The sequence below is a fragment of the Diuraphis noxia genome, unplaced genomic scaffold, assembly GCF_037042655.1.
Source record: "Diuraphis noxia isolate RWA-SAM2 unplaced genomic scaffold, SU_Dnox_SAM2 contig0001, whole genome shotgun sequence".
Lineage (NCBI taxonomy): Eukaryota > Metazoa > Arthropoda > Insecta > Hemiptera > Aphididae > Diuraphis > Diuraphis noxia.
The window spans coordinates 100,337,121-100,358,049 of record NW_028301711.1 but is presented as its reverse complement, the minus strand read 5'-3'; the positions used below and the strand labels follow the sequence as shown (position 1 = coordinate 100,358,049).

General features: G+C 26.9%; 2 protein-coding genes and 7 pseudogenes across 2 annotated transcripts; all 9 read left to right on the top strand.

The window, feature by feature from the left end:
* The first annotated feature begins 153 nt into the window (after positions 1–153).
* Positions 154–1,167, top strand: LOC149062792 (peroxidase-like; annotated as a pseudogene).
* Positions 1,168–2,732: 1,565 nt separating this feature from the next.
* On the top strand, positions 2,733–3,594 carry LOC149062791 (peroxidase-like; annotated as a pseudogene).
* Positions 3,595–5,159: 1,565 nt separating this feature from the next.
* LOC149062790 (peroxidase-like) lies at positions 5,160–6,021 on the top strand (annotated as a pseudogene).
* A 1,412-nt stretch (positions 6,022–7,433) lies between these two features.
* LOC149062789 (peroxidase-like) lies at positions 7,434–8,447 on the top strand (annotated as a pseudogene).
* A 1,412-nt stretch (positions 8,448–9,859) lies between these two features.
* On the top strand, positions 9,860–10,874 carry LOC149062788 (peroxidase-like). Its single transcript, XM_089218078.1, has 4 exons — positions 9,860–10,031; positions 10,180–10,356; positions 10,431–10,620; positions 10,684–10,874. Exons 1-4 carry the CDS (start codon positions 9,963–9,965, stop codon positions 10,872–10,874), a joined length of 627 nt encoding a protein of 208 aa, XP_089074204.1. The 5' UTR covers positions 9,860–9,962.
* Positions 10,875–12,438: 1,564 nt separating this feature from the next.
* Positions 12,439–13,300, top strand: LOC149062787 (peroxidase-like; annotated as a pseudogene).
* A 1,564-nt stretch (positions 13,301–14,864) lies between these two features.
* On the top strand, positions 14,865–15,726 carry LOC149062786 (peroxidase-like; annotated as a pseudogene).
* Positions 15,727–17,291: 1,565 nt separating this feature from the next.
* On the top strand, positions 17,292–18,153 carry LOC149062785 (peroxidase-like; annotated as a pseudogene).
* A 1,412-nt stretch (positions 18,154–19,565) lies between these two features.
* On the top strand, positions 19,566–20,579 carry LOC149062784 (peroxidase-like). Its single transcript, XM_089217969.1, has 4 exons — positions 19,566–19,736; positions 19,885–20,061; positions 20,136–20,325; positions 20,389–20,579. Exons 1-4 carry the CDS (start codon positions 19,668–19,670, stop codon positions 20,577–20,579), a joined length of 627 nt encoding a protein of 208 aa, XP_089074095.1. The 5' UTR covers positions 19,566–19,667.
* The last annotated feature ends 350 nt before the right edge of the window (positions 20,580–20,929 follow it).

Sequence of the window (20,929 nt, the reverse complement as noted above, 5' to 3'; positions counted from 1 at the left end):
TAAACAATATTGATTTAAATTTCATTTACAAATGCCTATGACACTAAGATTGTGCAAACCTGTAATTCGATTATAAAAAACATAAAAATATATTGAGATGTCCATTGATGTGTATTTGTACGGAAAATTAATTATCAAATTTATTAATTTGTATTGATATCGTTGTTTAGTTTGTATGCGGAAGATCGAGAGTTCAACGGAAGTATTTCGCTAAAGGAACATTATAACCGACCGACTTATTTAGTATTGAATCACATGGATCAACTTGTCAGAGGGCTATCTACACAGAAGACACAAAAAGTCGATATGCTATTTACAAAAACGGTTGGTACTTAAAATACGATCAAAATGACGTAATTTCTTATTTATTTATTTTTTTTACAGATAAATAATGAAGATGTACATAGAATAGATTGTATTAAAAATATTTAACTACCTTATGTATAATATTATGTTTAAATATTTTGTTTAGCTTACAAACTACTTATACACTGTTCATCCAGAAAATTTGTTTGGGATGGATGTTGTCAGTTTGGATTTACAAAGAAACCGCGATCATGGTATTCCAAGTTACACAAACTTTAGAGAATATTGTGGACTAAAAGCAATAAGAAATGTACAAGATTTAGCCAAAATCATGGTGGAAGGTGTAAGTTCAAACGTATTTGAAATATGTAATCGTCTGATAATTCTTACTTTATTCCTGTATAATATTATATATAAGCATCTGAAAAATTATTGAAGCAATACAAACATTGGAAAAAAATAGAGTTATTGGTAGGTGCATTATTCGAGAAACACGAAGACGACGCAATGGTTGGTCCAACGATGAGGTGTATCATCAGAGAACAGTTCGTAAGGACGAGAATTGCAGATAGATATTTTTACGATTTGCCAAAAGCGTTCAATGAATGTTAGTGCATTTGAAATATTTCGAATGAATTATTTTTAATTAAACTATGTTTTTAAATTCAAGATCAACTGACAGAAATCAGAAAAGTGACCCTTGCCAGAGTCTTTTGCGATAACAGCAATAATGTCACAACAATGCAGAAACGGGTATTTTTAGTACCTACAGTGGATGATTTGATACGTTGTGATTCCCAATTAATTCCGAAAATCGACATCAATCAGTGGTAAGAAATAGTCAATACATTTCGAAAATGACATCATACAAAATATTAATAATATTTATGTAACTATTTAATTAGGTATAGTGTTTAATGTCAATAAAACAACAGTAATAGTTTATAAGAATTAAAAGTTTTCTTATATTTAATAATCAATTAGATAGCATAGTTTCACCATTAGTTGAATATTTTTGCTTTTTACTTATTTATATATAGATCTAAGCAATGTTTTTTAGTCACTGAGCGATAATAATTTATTTTACCATTTAAAAACAATATATATACTGGGTGATTTTTATATCAAACACTCATTATTCAAAAAAGTATTGACTTTTTCAAAATATTTTTTTACATATTTTTAAGTTATTAAAAACCAACGCTTTTATTAAAAAAATATTTTTTTTAAATATTTTTTATCCTTATAATTTTTAAGTTTTTTACTTTTTTGAATGGCAACACAGTTTTTTAATTTCATATTCCAAAGCAGAATATTTTTCTAAAAATGTTGATACATAAAAATCGAATTTAGGAGGATTAATTTATGAGTTATAAGTATTTAAAGTTATGACAATCGGAGTAGTGGACAAACATTATGCGGGGTAACTCCGTACCCCACTCGATTCTGCCAATCTAAACTTTAAATACCTATAACTCATAAACTACTAGCTCTAAATTCGAAATTTTAAGGTAATGATTAATTAAAAAAATAGCTTTATTAATTTATGAAATTTTAAGTATAGGTTGTCATTTTAAAATCAAAAGTTGATAATGGTTTACCTGATAAATATAAAGGTGAAAATATTTAAAAAAAACATATAGCTCTAGAACAAGATGGGTCTAAAATTTAAAAAAAAAAAGTCAATAGTTTTTGAAATAATAAGTGTTGTTTGATAAAAGAATCAGCCTGTAGATTCCAAGCTATATTTTTTTTACCAATGGCATTTGTAATGTTAGTTTTGCATAAATATTTATTAATTTACATAATGAATTCATATGAACTCCAAACAATGTAATAATTTTTCAATGCGTATTTTTAAAATAATTTTATAATAATAGAAAAACTAGGCCGTTATACAATATATTAATTTATCGCTGTAATGTATGCCGAGGCACGATGGCACATGCTTGAACATTTATCAGTTCGTTCTTTGTAAATATTATAAAAATGACTCATGATGCCATAATAGCTGTGTATTTGATATATTTGATTTAAGTAAACTCCATACTGCTTTACCGGCTTTTACTTCTCCTCATTAAGAAGTCGTTTGAATATATTCCCAATCATAGGTTACTACATAAACAATATTGATTTAAATTTCATTTACAAATGCCTATGACACTAAGATTGTGCAAACCTGTAATTCGATTATAAAAAACATAAAAATATATTGAGATGTCCATTGATGTGTATTTGTACGGAAAATTAATTATCAAATTTATTAATTTGTATTGATATCGTTGTTTAGTTTGTATGCGGAAGATCGAGAGTTCAACGGAAGTATTTCGCTAAAGGAACATTATAACCGACCGACTTATTTAGTATTGAATCACATGGATCAACTTGTCAGAGGGCTATCTACACAGAAGACACAAAAAGTCGATATGCTATTTACAAAAACGGTTGGTACTTAAAATACGATCAAAATGACGTAATTTCTTATTTATTTATTTTTTTTACAGATAAATAATGAAGATGTACATAGAATAGATTGTATTAAAAATATTTAACTACCTTATGTATAATATTATGTTTAAATATTTTGTTTAGCTTACAAACTACTTATACACTGTTCATCCAGAAAATTTTGTTTGGGATGGATGTTGTCAGTTTGGATTTACAAAGAAACCGCGATCATGGTATTCCAAGTTACACAAACTTTAGAGAATATTGTGGACTAAAAGCAATAAGAAATGTACAAGATTTAGCCAAAATCATGGTGGAAGGTGTAAGTTCAAACGTATTTGAAATATGTAATCGTCTGATACTTCTTACTTTATTCCTGTATAATATTATATATAGGCATCTGAAAAATTATTGAAGCAATACAAACATTGGAAAAAAATAGAGTTATTGGTAGGTGCATTATTCGAGAAACACGAAGACGACGCAATGGTTGGTCCAACGATGAGGTGTATCATCAGAGAACAGTTCGTAAGGACGAGAATTGCAGATAGATATTTTTACGATTTGCCAAAAGCGTTCAATGAATGTTAGTGCATTTGAAATATTTCGAATGAATTATTTTTAATTAAACTATGTTTTTAAATTCAAGATCAACTGACAGAAATCAGAAAAGTGACCCTTGCCAGAGTCTTTTGCGATAACAGCAATAATGTCACAACAATGCAGAAACGGGTATTTTTAGTACCTACAGTGGATGATTTGATACGTTGTGATTCCCAATTAATTCCGAAAATCGACATCAATCAGTGGTCAGAAATAGTCAATACATTTCGAAAATGACATCATACAAAATATTAATAATATTTATGTAACTATTTAATTAGGTATAGTGTTTAATGTCAATAAAACAACAGTAATAGTTTATAAGAATTAAAAGTTTTCTTATATTTAATAATCAATTAGATAGCATAGTTTCACCATTAGTTGAATATTTTTGCTTTTTACTTATTTATATATAGATCTAAGCAATGTTTTTTAGTCACTGAGCGATAATAATTTATTTTACCATTTAAAAACAATATATATACTGGGTGATTTTTATATCAAACACTCATTATTCAAAAAAGTATTGACTTTTTCAAAATATTTTTTTACATATTTTTAAGTTATTAAAAACCAACGCTTTTATTAAAAAAATATTTTTTTTAAATATTTTTTATCCTTATAATTTTTAAGTTTTTTACTTTTTTGAATGGCAACACAGTTTTTTAATTTCATATTCCAAAGCAGAATATTTTTCTAAAAATGTTGATACATAAAAATCGAATTTAGGAGGATTAATTTATGAGTTATAAGTATTTAAAGTTATGACAATCGGAGTAGTGGACAAACATTATGCGGGGTAACTCCGTACCCCACTCGATTCTGCCAATCTAAACTTTAAATACCTATAACTCATAAACTACTAGCTCTAAATTCGAAATTTTAAGGTAATGATTAATTAAAAAAATAGCTTTATTAATTTATGAAATTTTAAGTATAGGTTGTCATTTTAAAATCAAAAGTTGATAATGGTTTACCTGATAAATATAAAGGTGAAAATATTTAAAAAAAACATATAGCTCTAGAACAAGATGGGTCTAAAATTTAAAAAAAAAAAGTCAATAGTTTTTGAAATAATAAGTGTTGTTTGATAAAAGAATCAGCCTGTAGATTCCAAGCTATATTTTTTTTACCAATGGCATTTGTAATGTTAGTTTTGCATAAATATTTATTAATTTACATAATGAATTCATATGAACTCCAAACAATGTAATAATTTTTCAATGCGTATTTTTAAAATAATTTTATAATAATAGAAAAACTAGGCCGTTATACAATATATTAATTTATCGCTGTAATGTATGCCGAGGCACGATGGCACATGCTTGAACATTTATCAGTTCGTTCTTTGTAAATATTATAAAAATGACTCATGATGCCATAATAGCTGTGTATTTGATATATTTGATTTAAGTAAACTCCATACTGCTTTACCGGCTTTTACTTCTCCTCATTAAGAAGTCGTTTGAATATATTCCCAATCATAGGTTACTACATAAACAATATTGATTTAAATTTCATTTACAAATGCCTATGACACTAAGATTGTGCAAACCTGTAATTCGATTATAAAAAACATAAAAATATATTGAGATGTCCATTGATGTGTATTTGTACGGAAAATTAATTATCAAATTTATTAATTTGTATTGATATCGTTGTTTAGTTTGTATGCGGAAGATCGAGAGTTCAACGGAAGTATTTCGCTAAAGGAACATTATAACCGACCGACTTATTTAGTATTGAATCACATGGATCAACTTGTCAGAGGGCTATCTACACAGAAGACACAAAAAGTCGATATGCTATTTACAAAAACGGTTGGTACTTAAAATACGATCAAAATGACGTAATTTCTTATTTATTTATTTTTTTTACAGATAAATAATGAAGATGTACATAGAATAGATTGTATTAAAAATATTTAACTACCTTATGTATAATATTATGTTTAAATATTTTGTTTAGCTTACAAACTACTTATACACTGTTCATCCAGAAAATTTTGTTTGGGATGGATGTTGTCAGTTTGGATTTACAAAGAAACCGCGATCATGGTATTCCAAGTTACACAAACTTTAGAGAATATTGTGGACTAAAAGCAATAAGAAATGTACAAGATTTAGCCAAAATCATGGTGGAAGGTGTAAGTTCAAACGTATTTGAAATATGTAATCGTCTGATACTTCTTACTTTATTCCTGTATAATATTATATATAGGCATCTGAAAAATTATTGAAGCAATACAAACATTGGAAAAAAATAGAGTTATTGGTAGGTGCATTATTCGAGAAACACGAAGACGACGCAATGGTTGGTCCAACGATGAGGTGTATCATCAGAGAACAGTTCGTAAGGACGAGAATTGCAGATAGATATTTTTACGATTTGCCAAAAGCGTTCAATGAATGTTAGTGCATTTGAAATATTTCGAATGAATTATTTTTAATTAAACTATGTTTTTAAATTCAAGATCAACTGACAGAAATCAGAAAAGTGACCCTTGCCAGAGTCTTTTGCGATAACAGCAATAATGTCACAACAATGCAGAAACGGGTATTTTTAGTACCTACAGTGGATGATTTGATACGTTGTGATTCCCAATTAATTCCGAAAATCGACATCAATCAGTGGTCAGAAATAGTCAATACATTTCGAAAATGACATCATACAAAATATTAATAATATTTATGTAACTATTTAATTAGGTATAGTGTTTAATGTCAATAAAACAACAGTAATAGTTTATAAGAATTAAAAGTTTTCTTATATTTAATAATCAATTAGATAGCATAGTTTCACCATTAGTTGAATATTTTTGCTTTTTACTTATTTATATATAGATCTAAGCAATGTTTTTTAGTCACTGAGCGATAATAATTTATTTTACCATTTAAAAACAATATATATACTGGGTGATTTTTATATCAAACACTCATTATTCAAAAAAGTATTGACTTTTTCAAAATATTTTTTTACATATTTTTAAGTTATTAAAAACCAACGCTTTTATTAAAAAAATATTTTTTTTAAATATTTTTTATCCTTATAATTTTTAAGTTTTTTACTTTTTTGAATGGCAACACAGTTTTTTAATTTCATATTCCAAAGCAGAATATTTTTCTAAAAATGTTGATACATAAAAATCGAATTTAGGAGGATTAATTTATGAGTTATAAGTATTTAAAGTTATGACAATCGGAGTAGTGGACAAACATTATGCGGGGTAACTCCGTACCCCACTCGATTCTGCCAATCTAAACTTTAAATACCTATAACTCATAAACTACTAGCTCTAAATTCGAAATTTTAAGGTAATGATTAATTAAAAAAATAGCTTTATTAATTTATGAAATTTTAAGTATAGGTTGTCATTTTAAAATCAAAAGTTGATAATGGTTTACCTGATAAATATAAAGGTGAAAATATTTAAAAAAAACATATAGCTCTAGAACAAGATGGGTCTAAAATTTAAAAAAAAAAAGTCAATAGTTTTTGAAATAATAAGTGTTGTTTGATAAAAGAATCAGCCTGTAGATTCCAAGCTATATTTTTTTTACCAATGGCATTTGTAATGTTAGTTTTGCATAAATATTTATTAATTTACATAATGAATTCATATGAACTCCAAACAATGTAATAATTTTTCAATGCGTATTTTTAAAATAATTTTATAATAATAGAAAAACTAGGCCGTTGTACAATATATTAATTTATCGCTGTAATGTATGCCGAGGCACGATGGCACATGCTTGAACATTTATCAGTTCGTTCTTTGTAAATATTATAAAAATGACTCATGATGCCATAATAGCTGTGTATTTGATATATTTGATTTAAGTAAACTCCATACTGCTTTACCGGCTTTTACTTCTCCTCATTAAGAAGTCGTTTGAATATATTCCCAATCATAGGTTACTACATAAACAATATTGATTTAAATTTCATTTACAAATGCCTATGACACTAAGATTGTGCAAACCTGAAATTCGATTATAAAAAACATAAAAATATATTGAGATGTCCATTGATGTGTATTTGTACGGAAAATTAATTATCAAATTTATTAATTTGTATTGATATCGTTGTTTAGTTTGTATGCGGAAGATCGAGAGTTCAACGGAAGTATTTCGCTAAAGGAACATTATAACCGACCGACTTATTTAGTATTGAATCACATGGATCAACTTGTCAGAGGGCTATCTACACAGAAGACACAAAAAGTCGATATGCTATTTACAAAAACGGTTGGTACTTAAAATACGATCAAAATGACGTAATTTCTTATTTATTTATTTTTTTTACAGATAAATAATGAAGATGTACATAGAATAGATTGTATTAAAAATATTTAACTACCTTATGTATAATATTATGTTTAAATATTTTGTTTAGCTTACAAACTACTTATACACTGTTCATCCAGAAAATTTGTTTGGGATGGATGTTGTCAGTTTGGATTTACAAAGAAACCGCGATCATGGTATTCCAAGTTACACAAACTTTAGAGAATATTGTGGACTAAAAGCAATAAGAAATGTACAAGATTTAGCCAAAATCATGGTGGAAGGTGTAAGTTCAAACGTATTTGAAATATGTAATCGTCTGATAATTCTTACTTTATTCCTGTATAATATTATATATAAGCATCTGAAAAATTATTGAAGCAATACAAACATTGGAAAAAAATAGAGTTATTGGTAGGTGCTTTATTCGAGAAACACGAAGACGACGCAATGGTTGGTCCAACGATGAGGTGTATCATCAGAGAACAGTTCGTAAGGACGAGAATTGCAGATAGATATTTTTACGATTTGCCAAAAGCGTTCAATGAATGTTAGTGCATTTGAAATATTTCGAATGAATTATTTTTAATTAAACTATGTTTTTAAATTCAAGATCAACTGACAGAAATCAGAAAAGTGACCCTTGCCAGAGTCTTTTGCGATAACAGCAATAATGTCACAACAATGCAGAAACGGGTATTTTTAGTACCTACAGTGGATGATTTGATACGTTGTGATTCCCAATTAATTCCGAAAATCGACATCAATCAGTGGTAAGAAATAGTCAATACATTTCGAAAATGACATCATACAAAATATTAATAATATTTATGTAACTATTTAATTAGGTATAGTGTTTAATGTCAATAAAACAACAGTAATAGTTTATAAGAATTAAAAGTTTTCTTATATTTAATAATCAATTAGATAGCATAGTTTCACCATTAGTTGAATATTTTTGCTTTTTACTTATTTATATATAGATCTAAGCAATGTTTTTTAGTCACTGAGCGATAATAATTTATTTTACCATTTAAAAACAATATATATACTGGGTGATTTTTATATCAAACACTCATTATTCAAAAAAGTATTGACTTTTTCAAAATATTTTTTTACATATTTTTAAGTTATTAAAAACCAACGCTTTTATTAAAAAAATATTTTTTTTAAATATTTTTTATCCTTATAATTTTTAAGTTTTTTACTTTTTTGAATGGCAACACAGTTTTTTAATTTCATATTCCAAAGCAGAATATTTTTCTAAAAATGTTGATACATAAAAATCGAATTTAGGAGGATTAATTTATGAGTTATAAGTATTTAAAGTTATGACAATCGGAGTAGTGGACAAACATTATGCGGGGTAACTCCGTACCCCACTCGATTCTGCCAATCTAAACTTTAAATACCTATAACTCATAAACTACTAGCTCTAAATTCGAAATTTTAAGGTAATGATTAATTAAAAAAATAGCTTTATTAATTTATGAAATTTTAAGTATAGGTTGTCATTTTAAAATCAAAAGTTGATAATGGTTTACCTGATAAATATAAAGGTGAAAATATTTAAAAAAAACATATAGCTCTAGAACAAGATGGGTCTAAAATTTAAAAAAAAAAAGTCAATAGTTTTTGAAATAATAAGTGTTGTTTGATAAAAGAATCAGCCTGTAGATTCCAAGCTATATTTTTTTTACCAATGGCATTTGTAATGTTAGTTTTGCATAAATATTTATTAATTTACATAATGAATTCATATGAACTCCAAACAATGTAATAATTTTTCAATGCGTATTTTTAAAATAATTTTATAATAATAGAAAAACTAGGCCGTTGTACAATATATTAATTTATCGCTGTAATGTATGCCGAGGCACGATGGCACATGCTTGAACATTTATCAGTTCGTTCTTTGTAAATATTATAAAAATGACTCATGATGCCATAATAGCTGTGTATTTGATATATTTGATTTAAGTAAACCCCATACTGCTTTACTGGCTTTTACTTCTCCTCATTAAGAAGTCGTTTGAATATATTCCCAATCATAGGTTACTACATAAACAATATTGATTTAAATTTCATTTACAAATGCCTATGACACTAAGATTGTGCAAACCTGAAATTCGATTATAAAAAACATAAAAATATATTGACATGTCCATTGATGTGTATTTGTACGGAAAATTAATTATCAAATTTATTAATTTGTATTGATATCGTTGTTTAGTTTGTATGCGGAAGATCGAGAGTTCAACGGAAGTATTTCGCTAATAGGAACATTATAACCGACCGACTTATTTAGTATTGAATCACATGGATCAACTTGTCAGAGGGCTATCTACACAGAAGACACAAAAAGTCGATATGCTATTTACAAAAACGGTTGGTACTTAAAATACGATCAAAATGACGTAATTTCTTATTTATTTATTTTTTTTACAGATAAATAATGAAGATGTACATAGAATAGATTGTATTAAAACTATTTAACTACCTTATGTATAATATTATGTTTAAATATTTTGTTTAGCTTACAAACTACTTATACACTGTTCATCCAGAAAATTTGTTTGGGATGGATGTTGTCAGTTTGGATTTACAAAGAAACCGCGATCATGGTATTCCAAGTTACACAAACTTTAGAGAATATTGTGGACTAAAAGCAATAAGAAATGTACAAGATTTAGCCAAAATCATGGTGGAAGGTGTAAGTTCAAACGTATTTGAAATATGTAATCGTCTGATACTTCTTACTTTATTCCTGTATAATATTATATATAGGCATCTGAAAAATTATTGAAGCAATACAAACATTGGAAAAAAATAGAGTTATTGGTAGGTGCATTATTCGAGAAACACGAAGACGACGCAATGGTTGGTCCAACGATGAGGTGTATCATCAGAGAACAGTTCGTAAGGACGAGAATTGCAGATAGATATTTTTACGATTTGCCAAAAGCGTTCAATGAATGTTAGTGCATTTGAAATATTTCGAATGAATTATTTTTAATTAAACTATGTTTTTAAATTCAAGATCAACTGACAGAAATCAGAAAAGTGACCCTTGCCAGAGTCTTTTGCGATAACAGCAATAATGTCACAACAATGCAGAAACGGGTATTTTTAGTACCTACAGTGGATGATTTGATACGTTGTGATTCCCAATTAATTCCGAAAATCGACATCAATCAGTGGTCAGAAATAGTCAATACATTTCGAAAATGACATCATACAAAATATTAATAATATTTATGTAACTATTTAATTAGGTATAGTGTTTAATGTCAATAAAACAACAGTAATAGTTTATAAGAATTAAAAGTTTTCTTATATTTAATAATCAATTAGATAGCATAGTTTCACCATTAGTTGAATATTTTTGCTTTTTACTTATTTATATATAGATCTAAGCAATGTTTTTTAGTCACTGAGCGATAATAATTTATTTTACCATTTAAAAACAATATATATACTGGGTGATTTTTATATCAAACACTCATTATTCAAAAAAGTATTGACTTTTTCAAAATATTTTTTTACATATTTTTAAGTTATTAAAAACCAACGCTTTTATTAAAAAAATATTTTTTTTAAATATTTTTTATCCTTATAATTTTTAAGTTTTTTACTTTTTTGAATGGCAACACAGTTTTTTAATTTCATATTCCAAAGCAGAATATTTTTCTAAAAATGTTGATACATAAAAATCGAATTTAGGAGGATTAATTTATGAGTTATAAGTATTTAAAGTTATGACAATCGGAGTAGTGGACAAACATTATGCGGGATAACTCCGTACCCCACTCGATTCTGCCAATCTAAACTTTAAATACCTATAACTCATAAACTACTAGCTCTAAATTCGAAATTTTAAGGTAATGATAATTAAAAAAATAGCTTTATTAATTTATGAAATTTTAAGTATAGGTTGTCATTTTAAAATCAAAAGTTGATAAAGGTTTACCTGATAAATATAAAGGTGAAAATATTTTAAAAAAAACATATAGCTCTAGAACAAGATGGGTCTAAAATTTAAAAAAAAAAGTCAATAGTTTTTGAAATAATAAGTGTTGTTTGATAAAAGAATCAGCCTGTAGATTCCAAGCTATATTTTTTTTACCAATGGCATTTGTAATGTTAGTTTTGCATAAATATTTATTAATTTACATAATGAATTCATATGAACTCCAAACAATGTAATAATTTTTCAATGCGTATTTTTAAAATAATTTTATAATAATAGAAAAACTAGGCCGTTATACAATATATTAATTTATCGCTGTAATGTATGCCGAGGCACGATGGCACATGCTTGAACATTTATCAGTTCGTTCTTTGTAAATATTATAAAAATGACTCATGATGCCATAATAGCTGTGTATTTGATATATTTGATTTAAGTAAACTCCATACTGCTTTACCGGCTTTTACTTCTCCTCATTAAGAAGTCGTTTGAATATATTCCCAATCATAGGTTACTACATAAACACTATTGATTTAAATTTCATTTACAAATGCCTATGACACTAAGATTGTGCAAACCTGTAATTCGATTATAAAAAACATAAAAATATATTGAGATGTCCATTGATGTGTATTTGTACGGAAAATTAATTATCAAATTTATTAATTTGTATTGATATCGTTGTTTAGTTTGTATGCGGAAGATCGAGAGTTCAACGGAAGTATTTCGCTAAAGGAACATTATAACCGACCGACTTATTTAGTATTGAATCACATGGATCAACTTGTCAGAGGGCTATCTACACAGAAGACACAAAAAGTCGATATGCTATTTACAAAAACGGTTGGTACTTAAAATACGATCAAAATGACGTAATTTCTTATTTATTTATTTTTTTTACAGATAAATAATGAAGATGTACATAGAATAGATTGTATTAAAAATATTTAACTACCTTATGTATAATATTATGTTTAAATATTTTGTTTAGCTTACAAACTACTTATACACTGTTCATCCAGAAAATTTTGTTTGGGATGGATGTTGTCAGTTTGGATTTACAAAGAAACCGCGATCATGGTATTCCAAGTTACACAAACTTTAGAGAATATTGTGGACTAAAAGCAATAAGAAATGTACAAGATTTAGCCAAAATCATGGTGGAAGGTGTAAGTTCAAACGTATTTGAAATATGTAATCGTCTGATACTTCTTACTTTATTCCTGTATAATATTATATATAGGCATCTGAAAAATTATTGAAGCAATACAAACATTGGAAAAAAATAGAGTTATTGGTAGGTGCATTATTCGAGAAACACGAAGACGACGCAATGGTTGGTCCAACGATGAGGTGTATCATCAGAGAACAGTTCGTAAGGACGAGAATTGCAGATAGATATTTTTACGATTTGCCAAAAGCGTTCAATGAATGTTAGTGCATTTGAAATATTTCGAATGAATTATTTTTAATTAAACTATGTTTTTAAATTCAAGATCAACTGACAGAAATCAGAAAAGTGACCCTTGCCAGAGTCTTTTGCGATAACAGCAATAATGTCACAACAATGCAGAAACGGGTATTTTTAGTACCTACAGTGGATGATTTGATACGTTGTGATTCCCAATTAATTCCGAAAATCGACATCAATCAGTGGTCAGAAATAGTCAATACATTTCGAAAATGACATCATACAAAATATTAATAATATTTATGTAACTATTTAATTAGGTATAGTGTTTAATGTCAATAAAACAACAGTAATAGTTTATAAGAATTAAAAGTTTTCTTATATTTAATAATCAATTAGATAGCATAGTTTCACCATTAGTTGAATATTTTTGCTTTTTACTTATTTATATATAGATCTAAGCAATGTTTTTTAGTCACTGAGCGATAATAATTTATTTTACCATTTAAAAACAATATATATACTGGGTGATTTTTATATCAAACACTCATTATTCAAAAAAGTATTGACTTTTTCAAAATATTTTTTTACATATTTTTAAGTTATTAAAAACCAACGCTTTTATTAAAAAAATATTTTTTTTAAATATTTTTTATCCTTATAATTTTTAAGTTTTTTACTTTTTTGAATGGCAACACAGTTTTTTAATTTCATATTCCAAAGCAGAATATTTTTCTAAAAATGTTGATACATAAAAATCGAATTTAGGAGGATTAATTTATGAGTTATAAGTATTTAAAGTTATGACAATCGGAGTAGTGGACAAACATTATGCGGGATAACTCCGTACCCCACTCGATTCTGCCAATCTAAACTTTAAATACCTATAACTCATAAACTACTAGCTCTAAATTCGAAATTTTAAGGTAATGATAATTAAAAAAATAGCTTTATTAATTTATGAAATTTTAAGTATAGGTTGTCATTTTAAAATCAAAAGTTGATAAAGGTTTACCTGATAAATATAAAGGTGAAAATATTTTAAAAAAAACATATAGCTCTAGAACAAGATGGGTCTAAAATTTAAAAAAAAAAGTCAATAGTTTTTGAAATAATAAGTGTTGTTTGATAAAAGAATCAGCCTGTAGATTCCAAGCTATATTTTTTTTACCAATGGCATTTGTAATGTTAGTTTTGCATAAATATTTATTAATTTACATAATGAATTCATATGAACTCCAAACAATGTAATAATTTTTCAATGCGTATTTTTAAAATAATTTTATAATAATAGAAAAACTAGGCCGTTATACAATATATTAATTTATCGCTGTAATGTATGCCGAGGCACGATGGCACATGCTTGAACATTTATCAGTTCGTTCTTTGTAAATATTATAAAAATGACTCATGATGCCATAATAGCTGTGTATTTGATATATTTGATTTAAGTAAACTCCATACTGCTTTACCGGCTTTTACTTCTCCTCATTAAGAAGTCGTTTGAATATATTCCCAATCATAGGTTACTACATAAACACTATTGATTTAAATTTCATTTACAAATGCCTATGACACTAAGATTGTGCAAACCTGTAATTCGATTATAAAAAACATAAAAATATATTGAGATGTCCATTGATGTGTATTTGTACGGAAAATTAATTATCAAATTTATTAATTTGTATTGATATCGTTGTTTAGTTTGTATGCGGAAGATCGAGAGTTCAACGGAAGTATTTCGCTAAAGGAACATTATAACCGACCGACTTATTTAGTATTGAATCACATGGATCAACTTGTCAGAGGGCTATCTACACAGAAGACACAAAAAGTCGATATGCTATTTACAAAAACGGTTGGTACTTAAAATACGATCAAAATGACGTAATTTCTTATTTATTTATTTTTTTTACAGATAAATAATGAAGATGTACATAGAATAGATTGTATTAAAAATATTTAACTACCTTATGTATAATATTATGTTTAAATATTTTGTTTAGCTTACAAACTACTTATACACTGTTCATCCAGAAAATTTTGTTTGGGATGGATGTTGTCAGTTTGGATTTACAAAGAAACCGCGATCATGGTATTCCAAGTTACACAAACTTTAGAGAATATTGTGGACTAAAAGCAATAAGAAATGTACAAGATTTAGCCAAAATCATGGTGGAAGGTGTAAGTTCAAACGTATTTGAAATATGTAATCGTCTGATACTTCTTACTTTATTCCTGTATAATATTATATATAGGCATCTGAAAAATTATTGAAGCAATACAAACATTGGAAAAAAATAGAGTTATTGGTAGGTGCATTATTCGAGAAACACGAAGACGACGCAATGGTTGGTCCAACGATGAGGTGTATCATCAGAGAACAGTTCGTAAGGACGAGAATTGCAGATAGATATTTTTACGATTTGCCAAAAGCGTTCAATGAATGTTAGTGCATTTGAAATATTTCGAATGAATTATTTTTAATTAAACTATGTTTTTAAATTCAAGATCAACTGACAGAAATCAGAAAAGTGACCCTTGCCAGAGTCTTTTGCGATAACAGCAATAATGTCACAACAATGCAGAAACGGGTATTTTTAGTACCTACAGTGGATGATTTGATACGTTGTGATTCCCAATTAATTCCGAAAATCGACATCAATCAGTGGTCAGAAATAGTCAATACATTTCGAAAATGACATCATACAAAATATTAATAATATTTATGTAACTATTTAATTAGGTATAGTGTTTAATGTCAATAAAACAACAGTAATAGTTTATAAGAATTAAAAGTTTTCTTATATTTAATAATCAATTAGATAGCATAGTTTCACCATTAGTTGAATATTTTTGCTTTTTACTTATTTATATATAGATCTAAGCAATGTTTTTTAGTCACTGAGCGATAATAATTTATTTTACCATTTAAAAACAATATATATACTGGGTGATTTTTATATCAAACACTCATTATTCAAAAAAGTATTGACTTTTTCAAAATATTTTTTTACATATTTTTAAGTTATTAAAAACCAACGCTTTTATTAAAAAAATATTTTTTTTAAATATTTTTTATCCTTATAATTTTTAAGTTTTTTACTTTTTTGAATGGCAACACAGTTTTTTAATTTCATATTCCAAAGCAGAATATTTTTCTAAAAATGTTGATACATAAAAATCGAATTTAGGAGGATTAATTTATGAGTTATAAGTATTTAAAGTTATGACAATCGGAGTAGTGGACAAACATTATGCGGGGTAACTACGTACCCCACTCGATTCTGCCAATCTAAACTTTAAATACCTATAACTCATAAACTACTAGCTCTAAATTCGAAATTTTAAGGTAATGATTAATTAAAAAAATAGCTTTATTAATTTATGAAATTTTAAGTATAGGTTGTCATTTTAAAATCAAAAGTTGATAATGGTTTACCTGATAAATATAAAGGTGAAAATATTTAAAAAAAACATATAGCTCTAGAACAAGATGGGTCTAAAATTTAAAAAAAAAAAGTCAATAGTTTTTGAAATAATAAGTGTTGTTTGATAAAAGAATCAGCCTGTAGATTCCAAGCTATATTTTTTTTACCAATGGCATTTGTAATGTTAGTTTTGCATAAATATTTATTAATTTACATAATGAATTCATATGAACTCCAAACAATGTAATAATTTTTCAATGCGTATTTTTAAAATAATTTTATAATAATAGAAAAACTAGGCCGTTATACAATATATTAATTTATCGCTGTAATGTATGCCGAGGCACGATGGCACATGCTTGAACATTTATCAGTTCGTTCTTTGTAAATATTATAAAAATGACTCATGATGCCATAATAGCTGTGTATTTGATATATTTGATTTAAGTAAACTCCATACTGCTTTACCGGCTTTTACTTCTCCTCATTAAGAAGTCGTTTGAATATATTCCCAATCATAGGTTACTACATAAACACTATTGATTTAAATTTCATTTACAAATGCCTATGACACTAAGATTGTGCAAACCTGTAATTCGATTATAAAAAACATAAAAATATATTGAGATGTCCATTGATGTGTATTTGTACGGAAAATTAATTATCAAATTTATTAATTTGTATTGATATCGTTGTTTAGTTTGTATGCGGAAGATCGAGAGTTCAACGGAAGTATTTCGCTAAAGGAACATTATAACCGACCGACTTATTTAGTATTGAATCACATGGATCAACTTGTCAGAGGGCTATCTACACAGAAGACACAAAAAGTCGATATGCTATTTACAAAAACGGTTGGTACTTAAAATACGATCAAAATGACGTAATTTCTTATTTATTTATTTTTTTTACAGATAAATAATGAAGATGTACATAGAATAGATTGTATTAAAAATATTTAACTACCTTATGTATAATATTATGTTTAAATATTTTGTTTAGCTTACAAACTACTTATACACTGTTCATCCAGAAAATTTTGTTTGGGATGGATGTTGTCAGTTTGGATTTACAAAGAAACCGCGATCATGGTATTCCAAGTTACACAAACTTTAGAGAATATTGTGGACTAAAAGCAATAAGAAATGTACAAGATTTAGCCAAAATCATGGTGGAAGGTGTAAGTTCAAACGTATTTGAAATATGTAATCGTCTGATACTTCTTACTTTATTCCTGTATAATATTATATATAGGCATCTGAAAAATTATTGAAGCAATACAAACATTGGAAAAAAATAGAGTTATTGGTAGGTGCATTATTCGAGAAACACGAAGACGACGCAATGGTTGGTCCAACGATGAGGTGTATCATCAGAGAACAGTTCGTAAGGACGAGAATTGCAGATAGATATTTTTACGATTTGCCAAAAGCGTTCAATGAATGTTAGTGCATTTGAAATATTTCGAATGAATTATTTTTAATTAAACTATGTTTTTAAATTCAAGATCAACTGACAGAAATCAGAAAAGTGACCCTTGCCAGAGTCTTTTGCGATAACAGCAATAATGTCACAACAATGCAGAAACGGGTATTTTTAGTACCTACAGTGGATGATTTGATACGTTGTGATTCCCAATTAATTCCGAAAATCGACATCAATCAGTGGTCAGAAATAGTCAATACATTTCGAAAATGACATCATACAAAATATTAATAATATTTATGTAACTATTTAATTAGGTATAGTGTTTAATGTCAATAAAACAACAGTAATAGTTTATAAGAATTAAAAGTTTTCTTATATTTAATAATCAATTAGATAGCATAGTTTCACCATTAGTTGAATATTTTTGCTTTTTACTTATTTATATATAGATCTAAGCAATGTTTTTTAGTCACTGAGCGATAATAATTTATTTTACCATTTAAAAACAATATATATACTGGGTGATTTTTATATCAAACACTCATTATTCAAAAAAGTATTGACTTTTTCAAAATATTTTTTTACATATTTTTAAGTTATTAAAAACCAACGCTTTTATTAAAAAAATATTTTTTTTAAATATTTTTTATCCTTATAATTTTTAAGTTTTTTACTTTTTTGAATGGCAACACAGTTTTTTAATTTCATATTCCAAAGCAGAATATTTTTCTAAAAATGTTGATACATAAAAATCGAATTTAGGAGGATTAATTTATGAGTTATAAGTATTTAAAGTTATGACAATCGGAGTAGTGGACAAACATTATGCGGGGTAACTACGTACCCCACTCGATTCTGCCAATCTAAACTTTAAATACCTATAACTCATAAACTACTAGCTCTAAATTCAAAATTTTAAGGTAATGATTAATTAAAAAAATAGCTTTATTAATTTATGAAATTTTAAGTATAGGTTGTCATTTTAAAATCAAAAGTTGATAATGGTTTACCTGATAAATATAAAGGTGAAAATATTTAAAAAAAACATATAGCTCTAGAACAAGATGGGTCTAAAATTTAAAAAAAAAAAGTCAATAGTTTTTGAAATAATAAGTGTTGTTTGATAAAAGAATCAGCCTGTAGATTCCAAGCTATATTTTTTTTACCAATGGCATTTGTAATGTTAGTTTTGCATAAATATTTATTAATTTACATAATGAATTCATATGAACTCCAAACAATGTAATAATTTTTCAATGCGTATTTTTAAAATAATTTTATAATAATAGAAAAACTAGGCCGTTGTACAATATATTAATTTATCGCTGTAATGTATGCCGAGGCACGATGGCACATGCTTGAACATTTATCAGTTCGTTCTTTGTAAATATTATAAAAATGACTCATGATGCCATAATAGCTGTGTATTTGATATATTTGATTTAAGTAAACCCCATACTGCTTTACTGGCTTTTACTTCTCCTCATTAAGAAGTCGTTTGAATATATTCCCAATCATAGGTTACTACATAAACAATATTGATTTAAATTTCATTTACAAATGCCTATGACACTAAGATTGTGCAAACCTGAAATTCGATTATAAAAAACATAAAAATATATTGAGATGTCCATTGATGTGTATTTGTACGGAAAATTAATTATCAAATTTATTAATTTGTATTGATATCGTTGTTTAGTTTGTATGCGGAAGATCGAGAGTTCAACGGAAGTATTTCGCTAAAGGAACATTATAACCGACCGACTTATTTAGTATTGAATCACATGGATCAACTTGTCAGAGGGCTATCTACACAGAAGACACAAAAAGTCGATATGCTATTTACAAAAACGGTTGGTACTTAAAATACGATCAAAATGACGTAATTTCTTATTTATTTATTTTTTTTACAGATAAATAATGAAGATGTACATAGAATAGATTGTATTAAAAATATTTAACTACCTTATGTATAATATTATGTTTAAATATTTTGTTTAGCTTACAAACTACTTATACACTGTTCATCCAGAAAATTTGTTTGGGATGGATGTTGTCAGTTTGGATTTACAAAGAAACCGCGATCATGGTATTCCAAGTTACACAAACTTTAGAGAATATTGTGGACTAAAAGCAATAAGAAATGTACAAGATTTAGCCAAAATCATGGTGGAAGGTGTAAGTTCAAACGTATTTGAAATATGTAATCGTCTGATACTTCTTACTTTATTCCTGTATAATATTATATATAGGCATCTGAAAAATTATTGAAGCAATACAAACATTGGAAAAAAATAGAGTTATTGGTAGGTGCATTATTCGAGAAACACGAAGACGACGCAATGGTTGGTCCAACGATGAGGTGTATCATCAGAGAACAGTTCGTAAGGACGAGAATTGCAGATAGATATTTTTACGATTTGCCAAAAGCGTTCAATGAATGTTAGTGCATTTGAAATATTTCGAATGAATTATTTTTAATTAAACTATGTTTTTAAATTCAAGATCAACTGACAGAAATCAGAAAAGTGACCCTTGCCAGAGTCTTTTGCGATAACAGCAATAATGTCACAACAATGCAGAAACGGGTATTTTTAGTACCTACAGTGGATGATTTGATACGTTGTGATTCCCAATTAATTCCGAAAATCGACATCAATCAGTGGTCAGAAATAGTCAATACATTTCGAAAATGACATCATACAAAATATTAATAATATTTATGTAACTATTTAATTAGGTATAGTGTTTAATGTCAATAAAACAACAGTAATAGTTTATAAGAATTAAAAGTTTTCTTATATTTAATAATCAATTAGATAGCATAGTTTCACCATTAGTTGAATATTTTTGCTTTTTACTTATTTATATATAGATCTAAGCAATGTTTTTTAGTCACTGAGCGATAATAATTTATTTTACCATTTAAAAACAATATATATACTGGGTGATTTTTATATCAAACACTCATTATTCAAAAAAGTATTGACTTTTTCAAAATATTTTTTTACATATTTTTAAGTTATTAAAAACCAACGCTTTTATT

What these genes read in the sequence shown, in the direction of transcription:
- LOC149062788 (XM_089218078.1), top strand. Translation starts at nt 9,963, where the DNA reads ATGGATCAACTTGTCAGAGGGCTATCTACACAGAAGACACAAAAAGTC. An exon ending in ATATGCTATTTACAAAAACG is followed by an intron (nt 10,032 to 10,179) that starts GTTGGTACTTAA and finishes TATTTTGTTTAG; the next exon opens with CTTACAAACTACTTATACAC. An exon ending in GCCAAAAGCGTTCAATGAAT is followed by an intron (nt 10,621 to 10,683) that starts GTTAGTGCATTT and finishes TTTAAATTCAAG; the next exon opens with ATCAACTGACAGAAATCAGA.
- LOC149062784 (XM_089217969.1), top strand. Translation starts at nt 19,668, where the DNA reads ATGGATCAACTTGTCAGAGGGCTATCTACACAGAAGACACAAAAAGTC. An exon ending in ATATGCTATTTACAAAAACG is followed by an intron (nt 19,737 to 19,884) that starts GTTGGTACTTAA and finishes TATTTTGTTTAG; the next exon opens with CTTACAAACTACTTATACAC. An exon ending in GCCAAAAGCGTTCAATGAAT is followed by an intron (nt 20,326 to 20,388) that starts GTTAGTGCATTT and finishes TTTAAATTCAAG; the next exon opens with ATCAACTGACAGAAATCAGA.